Here is an 18343-nt window from a genome sequence, read left to right on the forward strand (position 1 = left end):
TCTTCTCTCTTTTGTGTCATGTAAGTATGGGTAGTCATTGTTAAAGAATTATGATGATAGATTTTGATCTTTTTAATGAATTGTTTTAATTGTAGGGGAAATCTTTTGTCTTCTCCGTTGGATTTTCAATGGCATTTGGTTCAATGTTTACAAAAACATACAGAGTTCACCAGATATTTACACACGTGAACAATGGGATCGTAAGAAACAAGGCAAGTTCATTATGAAATATTGCAGAGGATGGTGTGTCTCTAATTGGGTTTTTACTGTCTGATGTTTATGTTTACAGATGCTGCACGACAAGCACTTGTTAATGATTGTAAGCGTATTAGCATTACTGGATATTCTAGCAACAGTCGCCTGGATCCTGATTGACCCCATGTCCAAACATGTCCGAAACCTAACAAATGTGGTACGTGTCATTTTTGAAGTCCTCTCTATTTCAGTGCAATTTGATAATTCTGTTGACTTCACATCACTCTATACTAAATGACACTATCATGCAGGAATTGATAGAAGAAGAGGACATTTTGTATGTCTATCAGACAACACAGTGCGGCTCCGTACACATGGAGAAGTGGCTTTCTGGGTTCTATGCATTTAAAGGCCTTCTGTTAGTGTTTGGCAGTTACATGGCTTGGGAGACCCGCAACGTGAGCATCCCGGCACTGAATGACTCTCGCTACATTGGCCTCAGTGTCTACAATGTTGTCGTTATGAGTGTTATTGTAGTTATATTATCCAATATTCTGTCTGATGAACCAATCCTTGCTGTGATATTGGAAAGCCTGTGTACTCTGGTCTCTACAACTCTTGTGATTTGCTTCCTGTTTGTTCCAAAGGTATATAATCCTTTGTAAAAGACACATTCTTTTGTACTAGTATCTGAAATTATGTAATCTATAACACCGATCTGAAGGTACTAGAACTAAATCATTGACTTCGTGTCCATTAGTTAGACTTGTAAATTTTTGTCGGTCATCAACACCACGGTCCTTATTTTTGAATAGCTATATTGTTCTATTTTGACCGAATAACAGATGAATACATATTTGGGCATCGCAGCGAGTGTGACCGGTTGGCAGGGAATGCGTACTCCTCCAAGACACCAAATCCTATCTATGGTGTGTTTGCGGAACTCTTAATTTTGTATTGCTTACAGGAGTTATGAGATTGATCACTTTTCGTTATCTTCACCTGTTCGTGTATTTAGTGAAGGATTCAATATTCCTTTAATTGTGATAATTGTTATTTAATGTGTCATCAATAATTAAAGAAGCACACTCACTTTATCAAGTCTTTTTGGAGAAATCAGACAAAATGGAGGACCGCTCCGTCGATGTAACTATCGCTTCGTGCGCAAGAAGTTTGGGTTTGATTCCTTTTCAATCCAGACTTGTTTTGTTGTAATAGAATGTTACTTAATTTCCTATATCTATGTCACAATATTCCATCATCACTTACATATGATATTTATATCTTTCAACTGATTCGATACGCATGAATGTGTGCTACATATAACAAGTTTTTAAATCGAGGCAGGCTACTGACAAACTAGTTGAGGTTATAGAGGTTTCAACAGTCTCTTTTAAAATCAGCATTTGGGAAATTCTATGGTCGTTTCAATGATCTAGTTAGCCAATACAACCTATCATTGGGTCAAAAACATTTTGACATGTTTCATACCGATTTCTAAGCCGTTGTGTTCAGTTGGTAAGACCGGTCGACAGGTAATGCTTACTCCTCCTAGGTAACTGATCCCACCTCTGGTATATCCAGGATATGAGATTGATCACTGTTCGTTATCTTCACCTTTCTTCATTCACCAAGCGCTAGGCGTCGAAAGTAAAAGTCGAGGGTCTGTCAAATGAGATACTAAGAGTAGACATATTACGGAACCCTCATTGTTGCTGACCTAGGCAGATCACCTTGTATGTAGAAAATGGAGAGAACGAACAGTGATCGATGAAAGGTGAATATAACGAACAGGGATCAATCTCGTAACTCCTACAAGCAATGCAAAATAGAGAGTTGGGCAAACACGGACCATTGGAAACACCAGAGGAGGGATCAGGTGCCTAAGAGGAATAAATGTCTCCTGTTGATCATTACACTCATTTACTCTACGTTTATCATTTTCAATCTTGAATGCCATGAGTTTTATCTTTGATTTTTCTTGACCTTCGTTCCAAGGTCTCGTTTGAATCTAGTATCGAATATGTCAAAGAGATAGTTCCCACCAATTGTAGGACATGCGATCTTGGATCGAAGAATCACTTTCACTGACGATGCTAGCCCTCTATCGACCGAGGTCTACTCCAGCAGTTCTTGTTATAGATACATATACTCATCTAGTGGCACTGGTACTATTTTGTGGATTTCCGTTTAGCCGGTACACCATGGAATTGTTCCATGTATCACAGTTACCTTCACGAGAAAATAACAATACATTGTACATTATTGGGGAGCATATTCAACTAAATTTATGCAGCAAATCCACAAGAATTTAAAAAACTGGCTAAATCAAACTCCAGAAAACTATAAAATCTTTCTTTTAGTAAAATTCGTAAACACTTACATTCTCAAATCATTTCATTGTTAAAATATCTGTAATCGGCGATTCGGTAGCATATAGGTTTTGGGTTGTCCATGTGTCTGTTCGTCTGTTTATTTGTCCGCAAATCGAACACTTTCCACAATATTTGAATGGATGGTGACAGGGCATTCGTATTTCACATGTGTGTTCATAGTGACAATACCTTTCTTTAGTTATTCAAGACCTTGGAGTTTGACCAATGTTTAGAAAAATTAACTTGGCCATAACTTTTGAATGGTTAGTGGTAGGGCTTTCATATTTTACATGTGTATTCCTCGTGACAAGACTATTCTTTTGGGTTTCTTTATCACCGATGCCCCCGTATGGCAGCGAAATAATCATGGTACCCAAAGAAAGGTCTTGTTTAAATATATATTATTCCGGTTAACTTCCTCAAAATAGGCATACTTGTTTCCCTACCTTCATTGTAGTATCTAATGAGTCAGAGTAATTGAATGGCAAGCAGCTTTTCACGAACAGTTGCGCTGTTGTGACTTTTTTCATGTTGTCAATAAAGTTATAAATGTTCCTATAGGTAGCATAAGTGCAAACCCTTCTGCCTCATCTATATGGGATTTTTTCCCGAATCTATACAAACCTTGCATTTTCCCAAGGAAATGAAATTGTGCGTGTTTTTAATATAGGTAAAACAAATCAAACTAATGATTGTATTCATTTTGCAAATTTGAATATTGTTTAAAAATAATCTTTCTGTGAATAATCAATTTTAAAGGCATATTCCATACTGAGAAGAAAACAAGGATGTTTACCGTCTGCTCGTGGAATTATAGTATCAGCTAACACGAGACGTTTTCCAGTGGATGACAAACAAGAACAGGAATTTAGAGCAGAAGTACAAAACAGGGCCTTCAAAAAAGAACTCATTGAGGTATATCATAATCTATCTATCTATCTATCTATCTATCTACATTTCTTTCTATCTATCTATCTATCTATCTATCTATCTATCTACATTTCTCTCTCTCTCTCTCTCTCTCTCTCTCTCTCTCTCTCTCTCTCTCTCTCTCTCTTTTCATATATCTAAGCAGAACATTTTATATGTTTCAAGTTCATGTATCCAATAGGTTTCTAAATTATATGCTACTTAGTGCTTTGTCACTGTTCCCATGTTAATGTGCATTCACGCTTTCTTAAAAGGTCTTTAATTCCTTTGAAATAAATCTATCTATTACACATATAAACAACTGTTGCCATTTCAGTTAGAACACAAGGTTTCCAGATTAGAAAGGTTGTTGGAAACAGAACCAAAGCCTTATCCCGTTATTTCAGAAGATGTACTTTCTCTTCTTCCGGAGTCGCTTGTAGATCATTCGTCCGTGATACCATCTTACAAAAGGTAAACATTGTCGATTTAACTTCGTTTAGCACACTTACTAATATGACTAAACTTGTCAATCTTTATACAGAAATTTGTCCGTTAGAAGCACTGAGCTCAGTAGCTTTGTCGATGACGTGTCCTCGGAGTCTTCAGAAGAAAGTGTATACTTGACACTGTTTCCTCCTCGTGTGATCTTGTCACGGACACCTGTTGAACTATGCAGACAAAACACAGATAAAAACAAGGATCTGGAAAGGAGAGGAACAGATGTGTGGAAAATCACACTAAATAAATTCAACGATGTGGAAAATCTGATAGAGATCACTGGGATAGACGTCAATGCTGAATTGTAATAATAAAATAATAGAAATAAAGGTGTTTTACCAAAAAAAGATTGAAACAATTTACTTTGGTCTTTTCTCTAAACTTTTAATAACATTGGGATGGGGGATTACGAAAACCTAAAGAAATTGTAACCATGTAATAATATTATGGAAAACATGACGAAAATTTAGACAGCATTACTGACGTAGAATTTCGTTTGACTATAGTGTAATTATCCTAATATTGCTGATTTTGTTGGTTTTTAAAAGAGACAATTCATTTACATATGTAGTTATATGGATTATTTGAACAAAATTTTTCTGAAACATTTTTGTTAATTTCAAAATCATTTTTTCACATATTAACAGTCAGGGTTTTATCATGTACTTACAAACCCACCTGACTAAGGAGTGCAGGGTACTTTTTCATTCATCATTCAATCACACCTCCACTCTATTCAAATCAAAAAATAGGGAGCGGGTTACAAAGGAATGAAATCTGTATACAGGGAAATATTCGCCCCCGTTTTATTTTCGTCCCTCCCGCCTTGTTAGTGAGCAAATTTAAGACTGCAAAATTGTTTTTTCTCTTATCTCTCTTTTATCACAACTGTTAAAACGGAGCGAAACCGCCAGCAAGTGCAGAAAGGCGAAAATAACCTTGTATATAGTACTCTTGTCTCATCAGATATACTGGCTGATCATATATACAATATCATGTATAATACAAATGAAAAAAAAGACTTATAAACCATCGCATCAGATATTCTGATAGGTTTTCAAACTTGAGGTCCTGTGGGTATCCGAGTTAGAATAGGTCCCCAGAACCCCTTGTTTGTCATAATAGGCGACTGAATAGGGCGGTCCTTAGGATGAAACCGCAATAAACCGAGGCCCATGTCACTGCTCAAAGGCAGTAAGCACCGAGCATAGGCCTAAATTTTGCAGCCCTTCGCCAGTAATGGTGACGTCTCCATATGAATGAACAAATTCTCTAGAGAGACGTTGAACAATATACAATCAATCAAACTTGCGCATTAAAATACATGTTACATATACTCAATGCACTGCTATGATATTAATAGTAGCTTACAGGATACAGTGGTCGCTAAGGTGCTGTTGCAATGAAAAAGTAAAGATAACGAACAGTGATGAATCTCGTAAATCCTTTCAAGTATATAAACTTAAGAGTAGGGCAAACACAGACCCCGGACACACCAGAAGTGGGATGAGGTGCCTAGGAGGAGTAAGCATCCTCTCTTAATCGGTCACCTCCGTCATGATCCCTACAGGTATGTCTTGATATAATGACCATACATATAACTTTTTACAAACGTTACAGTAAGACCATCTTATACATAATCCACCTACGTGTTCTTTGTCTTCATTCAAAGATAGTCCGGCTGCATGTCATTACTGGTGATGTTAATATAGTTGAAAATGTGGATCTGAAATCACTTATTCTAATTCAGAGAACATCGATCTTTCATTTGGTGAAAAACTTCAACTCTATCATAAATTTTGTTAGAGTTTATGCTAGACGATTGGCTAAATATGAAAAAGAAGTTAATACCTTGTTCGAATGGATAAAAAGTATCACAAAAATATTCAAATCATGCATTACACACATAAAAAAAAAGTCCGTACCATTTATCCTTCTGTGCTTAATGAACCAGAAATGATAAAAGAATTAGATAGGTTGCATGAGGAATATGTTTTGGTTTCATCTGACAAAGCTTGTAACAACATTGTCTTTGTTTGTAAGGATCATTATTACAACTGCATTTTAAATGAACTTGGCATTGATTCCACATTTGATAACTCCGTTTACCTGATCAGGATATGGGGCTCACGGCGGGTGTGACCGGTCAACAGGGGGTGCTTAATTCTCCTCGGCACCTGATCCCACCACTGGTGTGTCCAGGGGTCCGTGTTTGCCCAACTATCTATTTTGTTTTGCTTATAGGAGTTATGAGATTGAGCACTGTTCGTTATCTTCACCTTGCATAATCCTACTTATACTTCAACTGTCCTTTGAAAAGATGATGTTTTTCAAAACCACGCTTCAGTTTTAGACACAATTAATATCCTAATCAATGAGATGGATGAATATGAGTTAACCGTATCTACGAGAGTTGTTCAATATGTAATGTGTATTGTACGATATCTCTAAAGCATTTGACTCAAATAGTGAAATAAACCATACATCCCTTCAAAGTAACCTCAACGGTTTGAAATACAGAATTTCTATCTCTGAATCCATTTCTGAAATGCGTCACGGTACGTTGATTTAGGTAGACCTCTGTGGCACTGACTGATGGCTGAGCCAAGGGCTTGTCGGGACTTGTAACGACGACCAGATAAGAACTTTTTAAGTTTTTGAAAAAGGAAAGAGTCGCATGGGGCTAAATCTGGAGAGTATGGTGGGTGTGGCAAGACGGTAACTTTCTCCGACTTCAAAATTGCTTCACAAGCTCAGATATATGTGTGATGGAGCATTATCATGAAGTAGATGAACATGACAGACACAGGGCGTCGTTTATGATAATATTTCTTGAATTTTTTAGTATAACATCTCGGTAATACCGATCTGTAACACTTTTGCCCTTTGGCACCGGAATTTGTACGGCTATACCATCACATGCGAAGAATATGCAATAAAGAACCTCCTTTGTGCTCATGATTCTTTTGGCAACTACAGACCTTCTACCGTGTTTAATTATCCATATTTTGTTTCCAATTTTTCTTACTTGATCGAAATAGTAAACCCATGTTTCGTCACCAGTAACAATGTTTGCAAATTGTCTTTGATTGAATTTGGAAACATTTTGAGCAATTGCCTAGCGGTTTGTATTCGTACCCGTTTTTGGTCATCTGTCAATATATGCTGTATACATCTGGCAGAAATCTTTCGTACTTTCAAAATACGCTTCAAAATGAACTGCACCCGCGATAGCGAATTGCCAATGGCTTTGGCTATTCCATGAATCGTGTATGTGCCATCATTTTCAATTATTTGTCTGACTTTTGAGACATTTTCCCTGCCTGTCACAGGTCGGACAAATTTTGCTGCATCTTTGACAGACTCTTTGTCAGTCAGAAATTTCTTTCTCCACCTACGAACTGTCTCATAAGATACCTTATCAGACCCATAAACTTCCCCCAATTCAGTAGAAATCTGCATTATCGAATGACCGAGGTTTGTGAGAACTTTTATATCAACTCTAATTTCTTCAACATTCTCAACCTGTTTCCCAACCATTTTTACAACAGTGGTCAACGACTGGCTCTATTGAAATGACTAAGTTTAAAACTATGTGGAGCTGAAGGTTCGTGTTTATACCGTTGGTAAGGTATTTAATAGAGCTATTCAAGAGTATCATCATCCACGAAATCGTGCGAAGCGGTATCACGCTGTTGTACAATACACATTACATATCGTACAGCCCTCGTACATGCATACTGGATTTCTAAACTTCACGATCAAAGATGCATAGCTGGATCCAGAAAAAGTTCTACTAAGCCCCCATCTTTGTTTTACTACGAAGGAGAAATTTCTAACGTATTGTACTACAACATATGCCAGACGTGGTGAAAATCAAATGTGGACTCTGAAAAATTCTAAAGAACTTCTTGTAAATTTGAAATCACAAAACTATTCTGAAATCAGCAACATAAAAACATGTTACACCACTATTCCTCACGATAGATTAAAGACTAGACTTTTTTTTTTTTACACCATAGACAGTTGCTACTTCAAGAAAAATTGAAAAGGGATACAGTCTCAGGAGAATACTTTATTAAGCACCACTCTGATTCTACGGACAAGTACTCTGAAGTTGAAATAAAAAAATATGAAAATCTACTGGAGTTCTTCATTGACAATATATTCGTAATCTTTAGTGATCTGGTCTTTCAGCAGTATGTCGGAATTCCCATGGGCATGAAATAAGCTCTCTTGTTAGCTGACCCGTTTGTATATTATTATGAAGTAGAATTTATTCAAATGCTTCTACATGAGAAGAAAAATCTCTTGCTGTGACCTTCAACTCGACATTTAGATATATCAACGACGTTTTATCTATCAACAATAATAATTTTCATTCTTATGTGGATTTGATATATACCAGTAAACTTGAACTAATTGACACCATAAAGTCTTCCATATTTGTTTAGTACTTATACATTTTATTGAACATAGATGCTAACGGCAAACTAACAACTCAACCTTATGACAAACGGGATGATTTCAGCTTCCTCATTGTTAACTTGTGATATTCATGTAGGAATATTCCATTATCACTTTTATAAGGTCTTTCTATCTCTCAACTGATTCGTTCCCAAGAGCTTGGTCTGCTTAAAGGGGTTTCAACAGTCTCGTTTAAAGTTAGTGTTTCGAAAATTATATGGCCTTAATAGCGATTAAGTTTGCCAATACAACTCGTCATTGGGTCATTGGGTCACCTGCTGTCTGATGTGTTTCATACCGATTGTTAGGTTGTTCTTGGCACACTGATTCCGAGTACGGATTACTCCGTTTACCTGATCAAGATATAGGGCTCACAGGAGATTTGATCGGTCGACAGGGGATGCTTATTCTTCCTAGTAACCTGATCCCACCTCTGGTATATTTAGGGGTCCGTGTTTGCCCAACTCTTTATTTTGTATTACTTATAGAAGTTATGAGATTGATCACTGTTCGTTATCTTCACCTTTCTTATTCATTGGAATTGCTGCAGAAATAATGAAAAATGAAGACTACGAACATGAAGACCATATAGAAGTGAGATAGACAAAAATTAAACTCTTATTTCGAAAATGTCAAAACTACTCGAAATTCAATGCTATGAATTTTTTTTCAAGTAAAAGGAAGACAATTTCCACTACGGTTCGGAGCAGCTGAAATAATTCACAAAGCTTCAGAATCAGCTGCTGTTATGTACTCTGTACCAGCAAAAATAATCATGTAGGTTTAAGTAGGGTGACTCATATCTAAAACATGCACGCCATCTCGCTGAATGCAAATGAAATAAAACTGTTATTGAAGGGAGCAGATGTCAAGAAGAAGCAATACCAATTAAAGCTTTTATTACATGATCTTGTCAATGTGACGTTAGAACAAAGATGAAACTGTACGTGTTGGTGGGAGCATTTTTCGGGATTACGATTCAGCACACCAAAGGTTAGTTATAATCTGTATACAGTTAATTCATTTTACTTGATATTAAGAAAACACATCAGAAGAAATATATGTCTCTCCTTAATGAAAGGTGAAGATAAAGAACAGTGATCAATCTCATAACTCCTATAAAGAATACAATTTAAATAGTTGGGATGCTTACTCCTCCTAGGCATCTGATCCCACCTATGGTATATCCAGGGATCCGTGTTTGCCGAACTCTCTATTTTATATTGTTTATAGAGTTATGCGATTGATCACTGTTCGTTATCTTCCCCTTTCACCTACATACTGGTTCAATGAAAATCCAGTGTTATTGTGCATTTTTAATTTGATATTGGTCCTTACAAATGTTTTCTTATGTTTCATTAATACTTTAAAAGAGCTAGAAATACAAATGTCTATTCCATTTGCTAGAATATATTCACCAATGCCTAATAAAAATGTATAAGTAAGAGATCAGTTGAGAAGAACATCTACTACAACTAGACAAAATTAATTCGGCTTAAAAATACTTCAAAATTCAAAAGTGTATTTTTCAACGCTTCTTTCGTCCCCCATATCTGTCCTAGGCATAGCACAATCATTTCTATATAGTCGTTTCCATCGTCAGCTGTTGCACAGTTTCTTCGAACACTATGAAAAAATAGTTACTGGCACTTATACACTTCTGTTTTTAACTTTCAAAATAGTTTTCTACATAAATGAATAGACTCATTAAAGATATTGTTAAATCTAAGGAAGAGATAAAAGGAAGAAGGGTTTGTTTCGTCTTGCTGTACATGTTTGAAAGATTATTAGAATAACTGGTAGCGTAATTTTCTATGCATGCAAGGTGAAGATAACGAATACAGTGCAAGGTGAAGTCTGTAGAGTTATATACTTACTTTGAATGACTGTCTTTAACGTCAAGTCTTGGAAGGGTAGCTTTTCTCCCTTACCAATCGAATTATACTTGGCGGAAAATGAATTGGTTATTAGAAATTTCGTTTTCCTACAAACAAAGATTTTCATAGTGTCACCTCCAATCGTAGTCAAACAGAGAACCTACAAGTAAAATAATTTTAAAGTTGCAAGTATTGAAATATTTCTTCTTTACAAAAAGTAATATAAAAGTATTGTCAATTTGTACGATTTATTGAGAGTGCAGAATATCACAAAACAAAATATTTCATTCAACTTCTTCATGAAGAGTTCATCTGTGTATTATAATGAAAAACAAAAACATTTATCTTTTTATTCACCAGTTCAAACGAACTTAAATATCTATAAATCAAAAACTCAAGGATGTATTTAGGAACTGGCTCGCCTGTGCTAGTGCAACAGCTTATACAGTGAACATATGTACACATTGATTACTTCGTTACTCTTTAAGCATTATCGATATTCTACAAATAAGACAAAGATTAAATCAAATATAGAAAACATTAAGGGGAGAGAAGGGGTCTGTTGCACGTAGAGGAGTGAAATATCGAAAGCCTTAGAACTACATATACCTGGAAAAATCTATACTATCAATAACTCTTGAAATAAACACTAACACGTGTTTTTATCTGAACATTCATAAATATAATCTGTAAAGCTATCCCGTTTGATGCAAGGTGAAGATAACGATTCTATACGTTTTTGTTTGTTCACCATTTTGCTGATGACTTCCTTATTATTTTTTTTGCTTCCTTCAAGGGTGGTGGTGGTTAAAAGTTTAAGTTGTTTTCCTTTAGTTTTATTTTGCACGATTGCCAATCCATCATTTAAACGGATTCGTGTCATAATTTCATATAGACGATACAGTGATAGCCCTTAGGTGTAAAAGGAACGGGGTTACATTTTTTATATAAACATATAATGCCTCTCTTTTCCCTGCAAACAATCTAATTAAAATTAGATACCTTGATCTGCTTACGTATATCGCTACACAAGGATCTAACCAAATCGCATACGGAGGTCAAATGTAGTGAACTTTTAGTCTAAAAATAATAAACTTGCAAGAGTTATTTATGGGGAGAAAAGAGTGCCAAAAACTGGAGTGAAATTCGTCTAAGGGTAAGAACTATGCATGATGGAAATAATCCTTAATTTTGGAATGAATTTCTAAATTCTATCACAGCAATTAAATATACATCCGTATTTTCAAGCTAGTAACGAATTACTTAGCTTACAGCTTTTGTTTACATTTACCTTTCCAATATTACTTTCTTCTCTAGTCGCCGACTCGGAGTTTGATTTAGTGGTGGTTGAACGTCGCTTCGTTTTGATCAATGCCAGAGAAGGAAACAAATGCACAAGTCATGATTCGGTGTCCTCGTACATTTCCAAAACTCTGGCACTTCTGCAGCACACATGGACAAACATGAAATACACAGTAGTGGATTGTAATTCTAACACACAACATGTGTACGCTGTGGAAAACTCCGATGATTTGACAGTTAGCACAATGTCAGAATAAGAAACAGAATACTATGGCGTACAATCTCCAGAAACTAACTGACATTCTCTATTACAATGATATGCATGCAAACGTAGATGCTCATATGATTTAATCTCAGCGAGATTTGTCGAAGCTGGATATCTGGACTGAGGCCTCTTTCGAATTTCAGACGAATAGGTTCTCAGTGCCCATTGCTTGTCATAAGAGGCGACTAAATTGGGCTGTCCTTCAGATGAAATCACAAAAACCGAGATCCCATGTCACAGCAGGTGTGACACGATAAAGATAGATCCCTTCTCAAAGGCTGTACGCGCCGAGCATATGCCTAAATTTTGCAGCCTAAATTTTGTGTCGTCTCCATATGAATGAAAAATTCTTGAGAGAGACGTTAAACAATACAAACTCAATCAATCAACCAATCAACTACATGTAGACTAATGCCATACAACGTGATTCGAGAAATCTTGCCTGAACTTCTTCCGCTGGTTGCAATTAAAATGGGTTAAACTGAATGTCCGCTTTATCTTTTCGCCTCAGACATCCTATTGACTCCTTATCCCTATGAAACTTGCATTTCGTACCTTTACATATTTTAAATCCCATAGTAAATCAAATTGGTTATTTTTGAAACCGTGACAATTGGCCACCATTTAATTGTATACCGTCTCAGCACTAAAGAGTTCCAATAGTCTATTTCATAGCTTGTACTGTTACTTTTACAGAAACCTGTGTCTGGAGGTATTGAACATTCTAAAGACACCTTCAAAAGACTGGTCAAAATTTACAGTTATCTTTTTATTGCTTTTGATATTCATGCTTAATTGTTTTGTGTAAAGTAGTTCTCATTTAGAAATCTCTGTACCTGTAGACACAGTTTTCTGTACTAAATAATGGTACAACATATCATGAATTAGACTATTAAAACTCCTCAGCATTCAGAAGGTATAAAATTAATTGGAGGTCATTTAATTTGCAGCGGCTTCGAAATTATCAACTTGATAGATAGTTAATAGGATGTCTAAGGCAAAACGTTGAAGCGAACAAGAAATTCAGTTTAACCAATTTTAATCGCAGTTTAGGCAAGATTTCTGAATCACTTTGTGTGACATTGGTCTGAGATTCAGAAGAGGCGTCAGTCCAAATATCCAACTTTGATGAATCTAGCGGAGATTTCATATATATCTCCGTATGAATGAGAACGTTTTATTTATACAAACACTGTAAAATTACAATAATATATGTTCAAGCCATCCTTCCCTTTCCACAGACAGCTACAAACTAAAACTCAGCAAGATCTTGTCAACTACATGTATGTGATCCATTTGCTTTCATCAGTGAATGAATATAAGTTACCTTACCTATACAGGATTCCTAAACTACATAAAAATCCTTACAAACAAAGATAGATTGCTGGATCCAGTAAGTGCTCTACCAAGCCCCTATCTTTGCTCCTCACGAAAATATTAACAGCTGTGAAGGAGAAACGTCAAACTTACTGTGCGACTACATATGCCAGAAGTGGTGTTAATCAGATGTGGATTCTAAAAAAAATTCTAAAGAACTTTTAGTAAACTTGAAATCGCAAAACTTTTGCCAAATCAATAACATCAAAACCTATGACTTTTCAATATTTTACACGACCATTCCTCACGATAAATTAAAGACCAGACTTTTGACATCATAAACAGTTGCTTCTTCAACAAAAATGGAAAACGGAAATACTCATGTCATATTGACTACGGATGACTCCGTTTACCTGATCAGGATATAGGCTCACGGCGGGTGTGACCGGTCGATAGGGGATACTTACTCCTCCTTGGCACCTGATCCCACCTCTGGTATGTCCAGGGGTCCATGTTTGCCCAACTCTCTATTTTGTATTGATTTTAGGAGTTATAAGATTGATCACTGTTATCTTCCCCTTTCATCTATTGATCAGTCATCCAAAAAATTACTTTGCTAAACACCACTCTGATTCCATGCACAAGTACTCTGAAGTTGCAATAAAAATATGCTAGAGTTACTCATTGACAATATCTTCATGATCTTTGGTGACCAGGTCTTCCAACAGTCTGTTGGAATTCCCATGGGCACGAATCGTGCTCCTTTGTTAGCTTACCTGTTTCTATATTCATATGAAGCAGAATTTATTCAAAACCTTCTACGTGAGAAGAAAAAATCTGTTGCTGTGGCCTTTGTCCCAATGATAGATTGTATTAACGATCATAGAAGTGTATTCCTTTGCCAATAGTTTGAGATAAATGTAAAAATAGAATCGTAATGGTTAATCCTTTATCTTTATAATGAATGTGTAGTTCATAATCGTGCATGTGATTTTCAAGAATTTTTGGCATCGCCTGACCCCCGGTACTTTATGATTTTACTTACAATAAAACTACATACAGAGTGAATTAAATATATGAGAAATATTCGATAAATGTAAAAATAAATAAATAAATGTGTAATTGCCTGTCTAATTTAATATAAAGAAAAACCTCTGAAAATAGTAATTTTATATACATATGACTACAATCAGGTAGGTGGTTTGTGTAATGTAACCCCTCTTCTGTAAAAGTACAATGAGTAATTAATGAACCCCATCTTTAATGCTCATGCACACATGTGTAATACTATTATGTGTAAAGTATTGTTATCTGAAGTCTTTAACTTTACATAACCGATATCAGTACACCCCCACCCTCGCTCCAAATATTCCACTGAATTTCATATACTAAATGTGATATCAACTGAAGGGCGTTTTATTGGACAGCTATACCTATTTTTATGCAAATAGGTGAAATTTCAGCATTCTTGTCATTTTAACAATTTCATATATTTGTGCATTGTATATTAAAATCTTATTGTTTATGTGTTACACATTCCTATTTGTTTCTGCCATATCTGCAATATCATAAAATGAGCATCACTTAATAATGCGTGGATTTTGCTATAAACCAAATTGAAAAAAACCCATATTGGTTGATTTTTTTCAATATATGTAAAACTGATACGGTACCAATTTTCATTTCAAATAATGTCTCTTCAGTGATGCTCAACCAAAATGTTTGAAATTCGAAATAACAATGAAGTATTAGAGCTAGTATAGGGGAAAACAGTGTACCACAAAAGTGGAGTCAAATTCGTCTAAGGATAAGAGCTATGCGTGAGGGAGATAATCCTTAATTTTAAAATGAATTTCTAAATTTTATAACAGCAATTAAATATACATCGGTATTTTCAAGCTAGTAACGAAGTACTTAGCTACTGGGCTGTAGAGACCCTCGGGGACTAACAGTCCACCAGCAGAGGCCTCGACCCTGGGGTCATAATTTAAAACTTATACGGTACCAATTTTGATGTACCAGATGCACATTTCGACAGTCTCTTCAGTGATGCTCAACCGAAATGTTTGAAATTCGAAATAATAATGAAGTATTAGAGCTATTATGGGGAAAACAGTGTGTCAATATATCTGTAAATAAAAAAAGGAAAACCTAGTGTCATTCATTTCCACGGTTACCAATGGAATGGAATAAAAAAATCAAAAAATCGTTATTATTATATTCAAGTTAGTGTTATGTGGAACCATCGAACATGTATCTCTGCTGGTAAACAGTCTGTCTCCGAGGATACTTGTCGCTCGATATATGTTCTTTCATGAATATATATACCAAGTTTCATGAAATTCTGACACATGGCCATCTGTAGCCATTTGCATTCCAGGTTCTGTCGTAGACAGTGTATGTGTTGCATGGAGGCAATAGAATTACTTTAGGACAAATTGTACCAAAAGTGTATTGTTACAAAGCAAATCAACATAAATATATAACAATGAAATTAATTGAATCAATAGAGTTTATTTTTTAGTCTAACGAGACCTTGACAAATATATTCATGAGATTTTCCGAATTGAAAATAAATCTGTATGCATATGACTTTTGACCCAGAATACTTCAATGTTCAGACAAAGTTTGAATTTACACAGTATCAGTAGAGAAAGGGTTAAAGAGAATGACAATTGCAATGCCATTTGTTTTAAAAGGAAACTATGCAGAACGAGCGGGTACAGGTGCCCCTGTGTATTTAGCAGCAGTGTTAGAAAACCTGGCAACAGTAGTCTTGGAGTTGGCGGGTAATGCTGCCCGAGACAACAAGAACACCAGGATTATTCCCCGTCACCTTCAGCTGGCCATCCGTAACGATGAAGAGCTGAACAAACTCCTGTCTGGAATGACTATTGCCCAAAGTGGTGTCTTGCCTAACATCCAGGATGTGCTCTTACCAAAGAAAACAGGAACAGCAGGCAAAAACTCATCACAGTCCCAGAAGTTGTAAACGACAGACACATGGTAGACATTTCGTGTATTATAACGCCATCATAGAGAACGATGTGTGGTGTGTCAGGTATAGATCACATGATAATGATTGTCATCTCAGCAGTTATAGAACACATATACCAAAGAAATGCGCATTTGGAATAGAAAAGAATTTGTTTGAATTGATTTCGTGTGTAGTCCCATATAAAACTTTAAAGTTTGGATTATCTTTAGTTCTACTATTAAAATCGCCTAGCAAAATATGGCCATTTGACATAATTATTCCACTGTTTTTCTAACTCAAAAAATTTATCTACACTGTTCGTTATCTTCACCTTTCATCATTAAATGCCATATACCTATCAATTTGCTGTTTAAAGGGAAAAGTTGATTTCATGAATTAAGCAACCCTAACCACATTGTTGATTTCATGAATTAAGCAACCCTAACCACATTGTTGATTTCATGAATTAAGCAACCCTAACCACATTGTTGATTTCATGAATTAAGCAACCCTAACCACATTGTTGATTTCATGAATTAAGCAACCCTAACCACATTGTTGATTTCATGAATTAAGTATTACTTACTGATATCGTAAACGACAGTCTTTAACAACAAAAATCCTTGCTTAACGATTAAATCAATGTTAATCTATCATATATTTTAAATTACTCGCCGCTAAGAGAGCGGCCATTGAAGTTTATTTAATGACGTCACATTGTCGGTTCCGCTTTATTTCAGTAGCAGCACTGTAAACATGACAGATCACGAAAGTGTGGAACCGTATAGATATGAGCCCATTCTTTTGCAAGAAGAAATTGAGAAAAGAAGACGTTCAATCGAGTCACAGACCAAGCAGACGGTATACGTTTCTTCATACAAATGTCCCAAACATCAACTTGTCATAACGCAAATAATGGATCCACAGTTTACATAGTCTTTTCTTTTCAGATGACTTGGTTGAGTCAGGAATTTAAAAAAAACCAAGCAACTTGTTCAAATCTCACCATCGCATTAGTGCAATTAACAGCTTGAAAGAAAGGGTTTAAACCTATCTATTCGTAAAATCTACCATATTGTTATGGTAGAGAACAAAAACTTAATGTAGCGCAACATAATGTACTAACAAAATACAATTAACACAATTAACGCAATTAACGCAATTCGCAATTAACAATTGAAAGAAAATTGTTACACTAGCACAATATTAACTTACGGTAGTTGAGCAATGAACCCAAACACACAAAAATAGTGATACAAAATCGTAGTTCCCAAATATCATGTAAAGTATCTAACCCGAGCTTTTTTTAATCAAAAGAATTTCAGTGTATATATACATGTAATAGAAATGGATTTTCTAGTACAATCTTGAAAAGCCATGATGCAACCCTTACATAATCTTACTACTAAAAATAGCATGTTCTAAAACAATCCAGGTCACAAATGTCAATTTGATAAACATCACTTCTCTAGAATAATCTCAGTCAATTGAGTGCAAATAGTATTACACATGTACACATCACCTCCCCCTTAAAAAGTTTGAATGACAATGAAAACTCAAATATACAATGCACATCAATCAAAGCAACAACAAAATAACAGAACATACTCATGGCACTCTTGAAACAGCATCTGTTATAACATTGTCTCTGCCTTTGATATGTTTGATATCAATATCATACTCTTGCAATAATAAACTGCGTCTTGTGAGTCTTTGATTCTTGTTTGACATTTTATGCAAAAAAAAAAGTGAGAGGGATGTTATCCGTAAAAACAAGAATTGCATGTACAGTAACATTCAAATAAACATCAAAACCTTGCAAAGCTAATAACAAAGCAAACACTCTTTTTCAATGGTTGAATAATTATGATGACATTTTGTAAGTTTCTTTGAAAAATAAGAAACAAATCTATCTACATTGTCACTATGTTCTTGAAACAAAGCAGCATCTACAGTAAACTTAAATTGCTTGGAAACATCTTGGGCCGAAAGAACTGGACTTCTCATGAGAACAGATTTAATTTTACAAAATGATTCGTCGAATTCTTTTGTTCATACAAAGTTAGCCCTCTTTTGCAATAAGTTGGTAAGTGGACCAACTGTTGAAGAAAAATTTGGACAAAATTTTCTGTAAAAACCTGTCATGCCCAAAAATCCC

The 18343-nt window shown here is 35.5% G+C and overlaps 2 protein-coding genes and 1 long non-coding RNA gene across 4 annotated transcripts; 2 read left to right on the plus strand and 1 right to left on the minus strand.

Moving 5' to 3' along the window:
* Window positions 1-4305, plus strand: LOC125681557 (gamma-aminobutyric acid type B receptor subunit 2-like). The gene is made up of 5 exons (XM_048921713.2): window positions 1-412; window positions 507-842; window positions 3330-3485; window positions 3817-3953; window positions 4024-4305. Exons 1-5 carry the CDS (start codon window positions 290-292, stop codon window positions 4286-4288), a joined length of 1017 nt encoding a protein of 338 aa, XP_048777670.2. The 5' UTR covers window positions 1-289; the 3' UTR covers window positions 4289-4305.
* Window positions 4306-9305: 5000 nt separating this feature from the next.
* Window positions 9306-16464, plus strand: LOC125681563 (histone H2AX-like). The gene is made up of 2 exons (XM_048921717.2): window positions 9306-9440; window positions 15908-16464. The coding sequence occupies exons 1-2, from the start codon at window positions 9383-9385 to the stop codon at window positions 16198-16200; spliced, it is 351 nt and encodes a 116-aa protein (XP_048777674.2). The 5' UTR covers window positions 9306-9382; the 3' UTR covers window positions 16201-16464.
* LOC125681564 (uncharacterized) lies at window positions 9336-12087 on the minus strand. 2 transcript variants are annotated; one of them, XR_007372272.2, is made up of 3 exons: window positions 11327-11406; window positions 10325-10484; window positions 9336-10073 (listed from the first exon to the last, which is right to left on the minus strand). It is a non-coding gene; the product is annotated as an uncharacterized LOC125681564 (long non-coding RNA). The 2 variants fall into 2 exon arrangements; XR_007372271.2 differs by lacking the exon at window positions 11327-11406 and adding an exon at window positions 11616-12087 and having other exon boundaries at window positions 9337-10073.
* Window positions 16465-18343: the final 1879 nt, after the last annotated feature.

Source organism: Ostrea edulis, chromosome 2 (assembly GCF_947568905.1).
Source record: "Ostrea edulis chromosome 2, xbOstEdul1.1, whole genome shotgun sequence".
Lineage (NCBI taxonomy): Eukaryota > Metazoa > Mollusca > Bivalvia > Ostreida > Ostreidae > Ostrea > Ostrea edulis.

Bases quoted from the DNA above. Each gene is read 5' to 3' on its own strand.
- LOC125681557 (XM_048921713.2), top strand. From the start codon at position 290: ATGCTGCACGACAAGCACTTGTTAATGATTGTAAGCGTATTAGCATTA. The intron at 413-506 runs GTACGTGTCATT...ACTATCATGCAG, and splicing joins TCCGAAACCTAACAAATGTG to GAATTGATAGAAGAAGAGGA. The intron at 843-3,329 runs GTATATAATCCT...TCAATTTTAAAG, and splicing joins GCTTCCTGTTTGTTCCAAAG to GCATATTCCATACTGAGAAG.
- LOC125681563 (XM_048921717.2), top strand. From the start codon at position 9,383: ATGAAACTGTACGTGTTGGTGGGAGCATTTTTCGGGATTACGATTCAG. The intron at 9,441-15,907 runs GTTAGTTATAAT...TTGTTTTAAAAG, and splicing joins TACGATTCAGCACACCAAAG to GAAACTATGCAGAACGAGCG.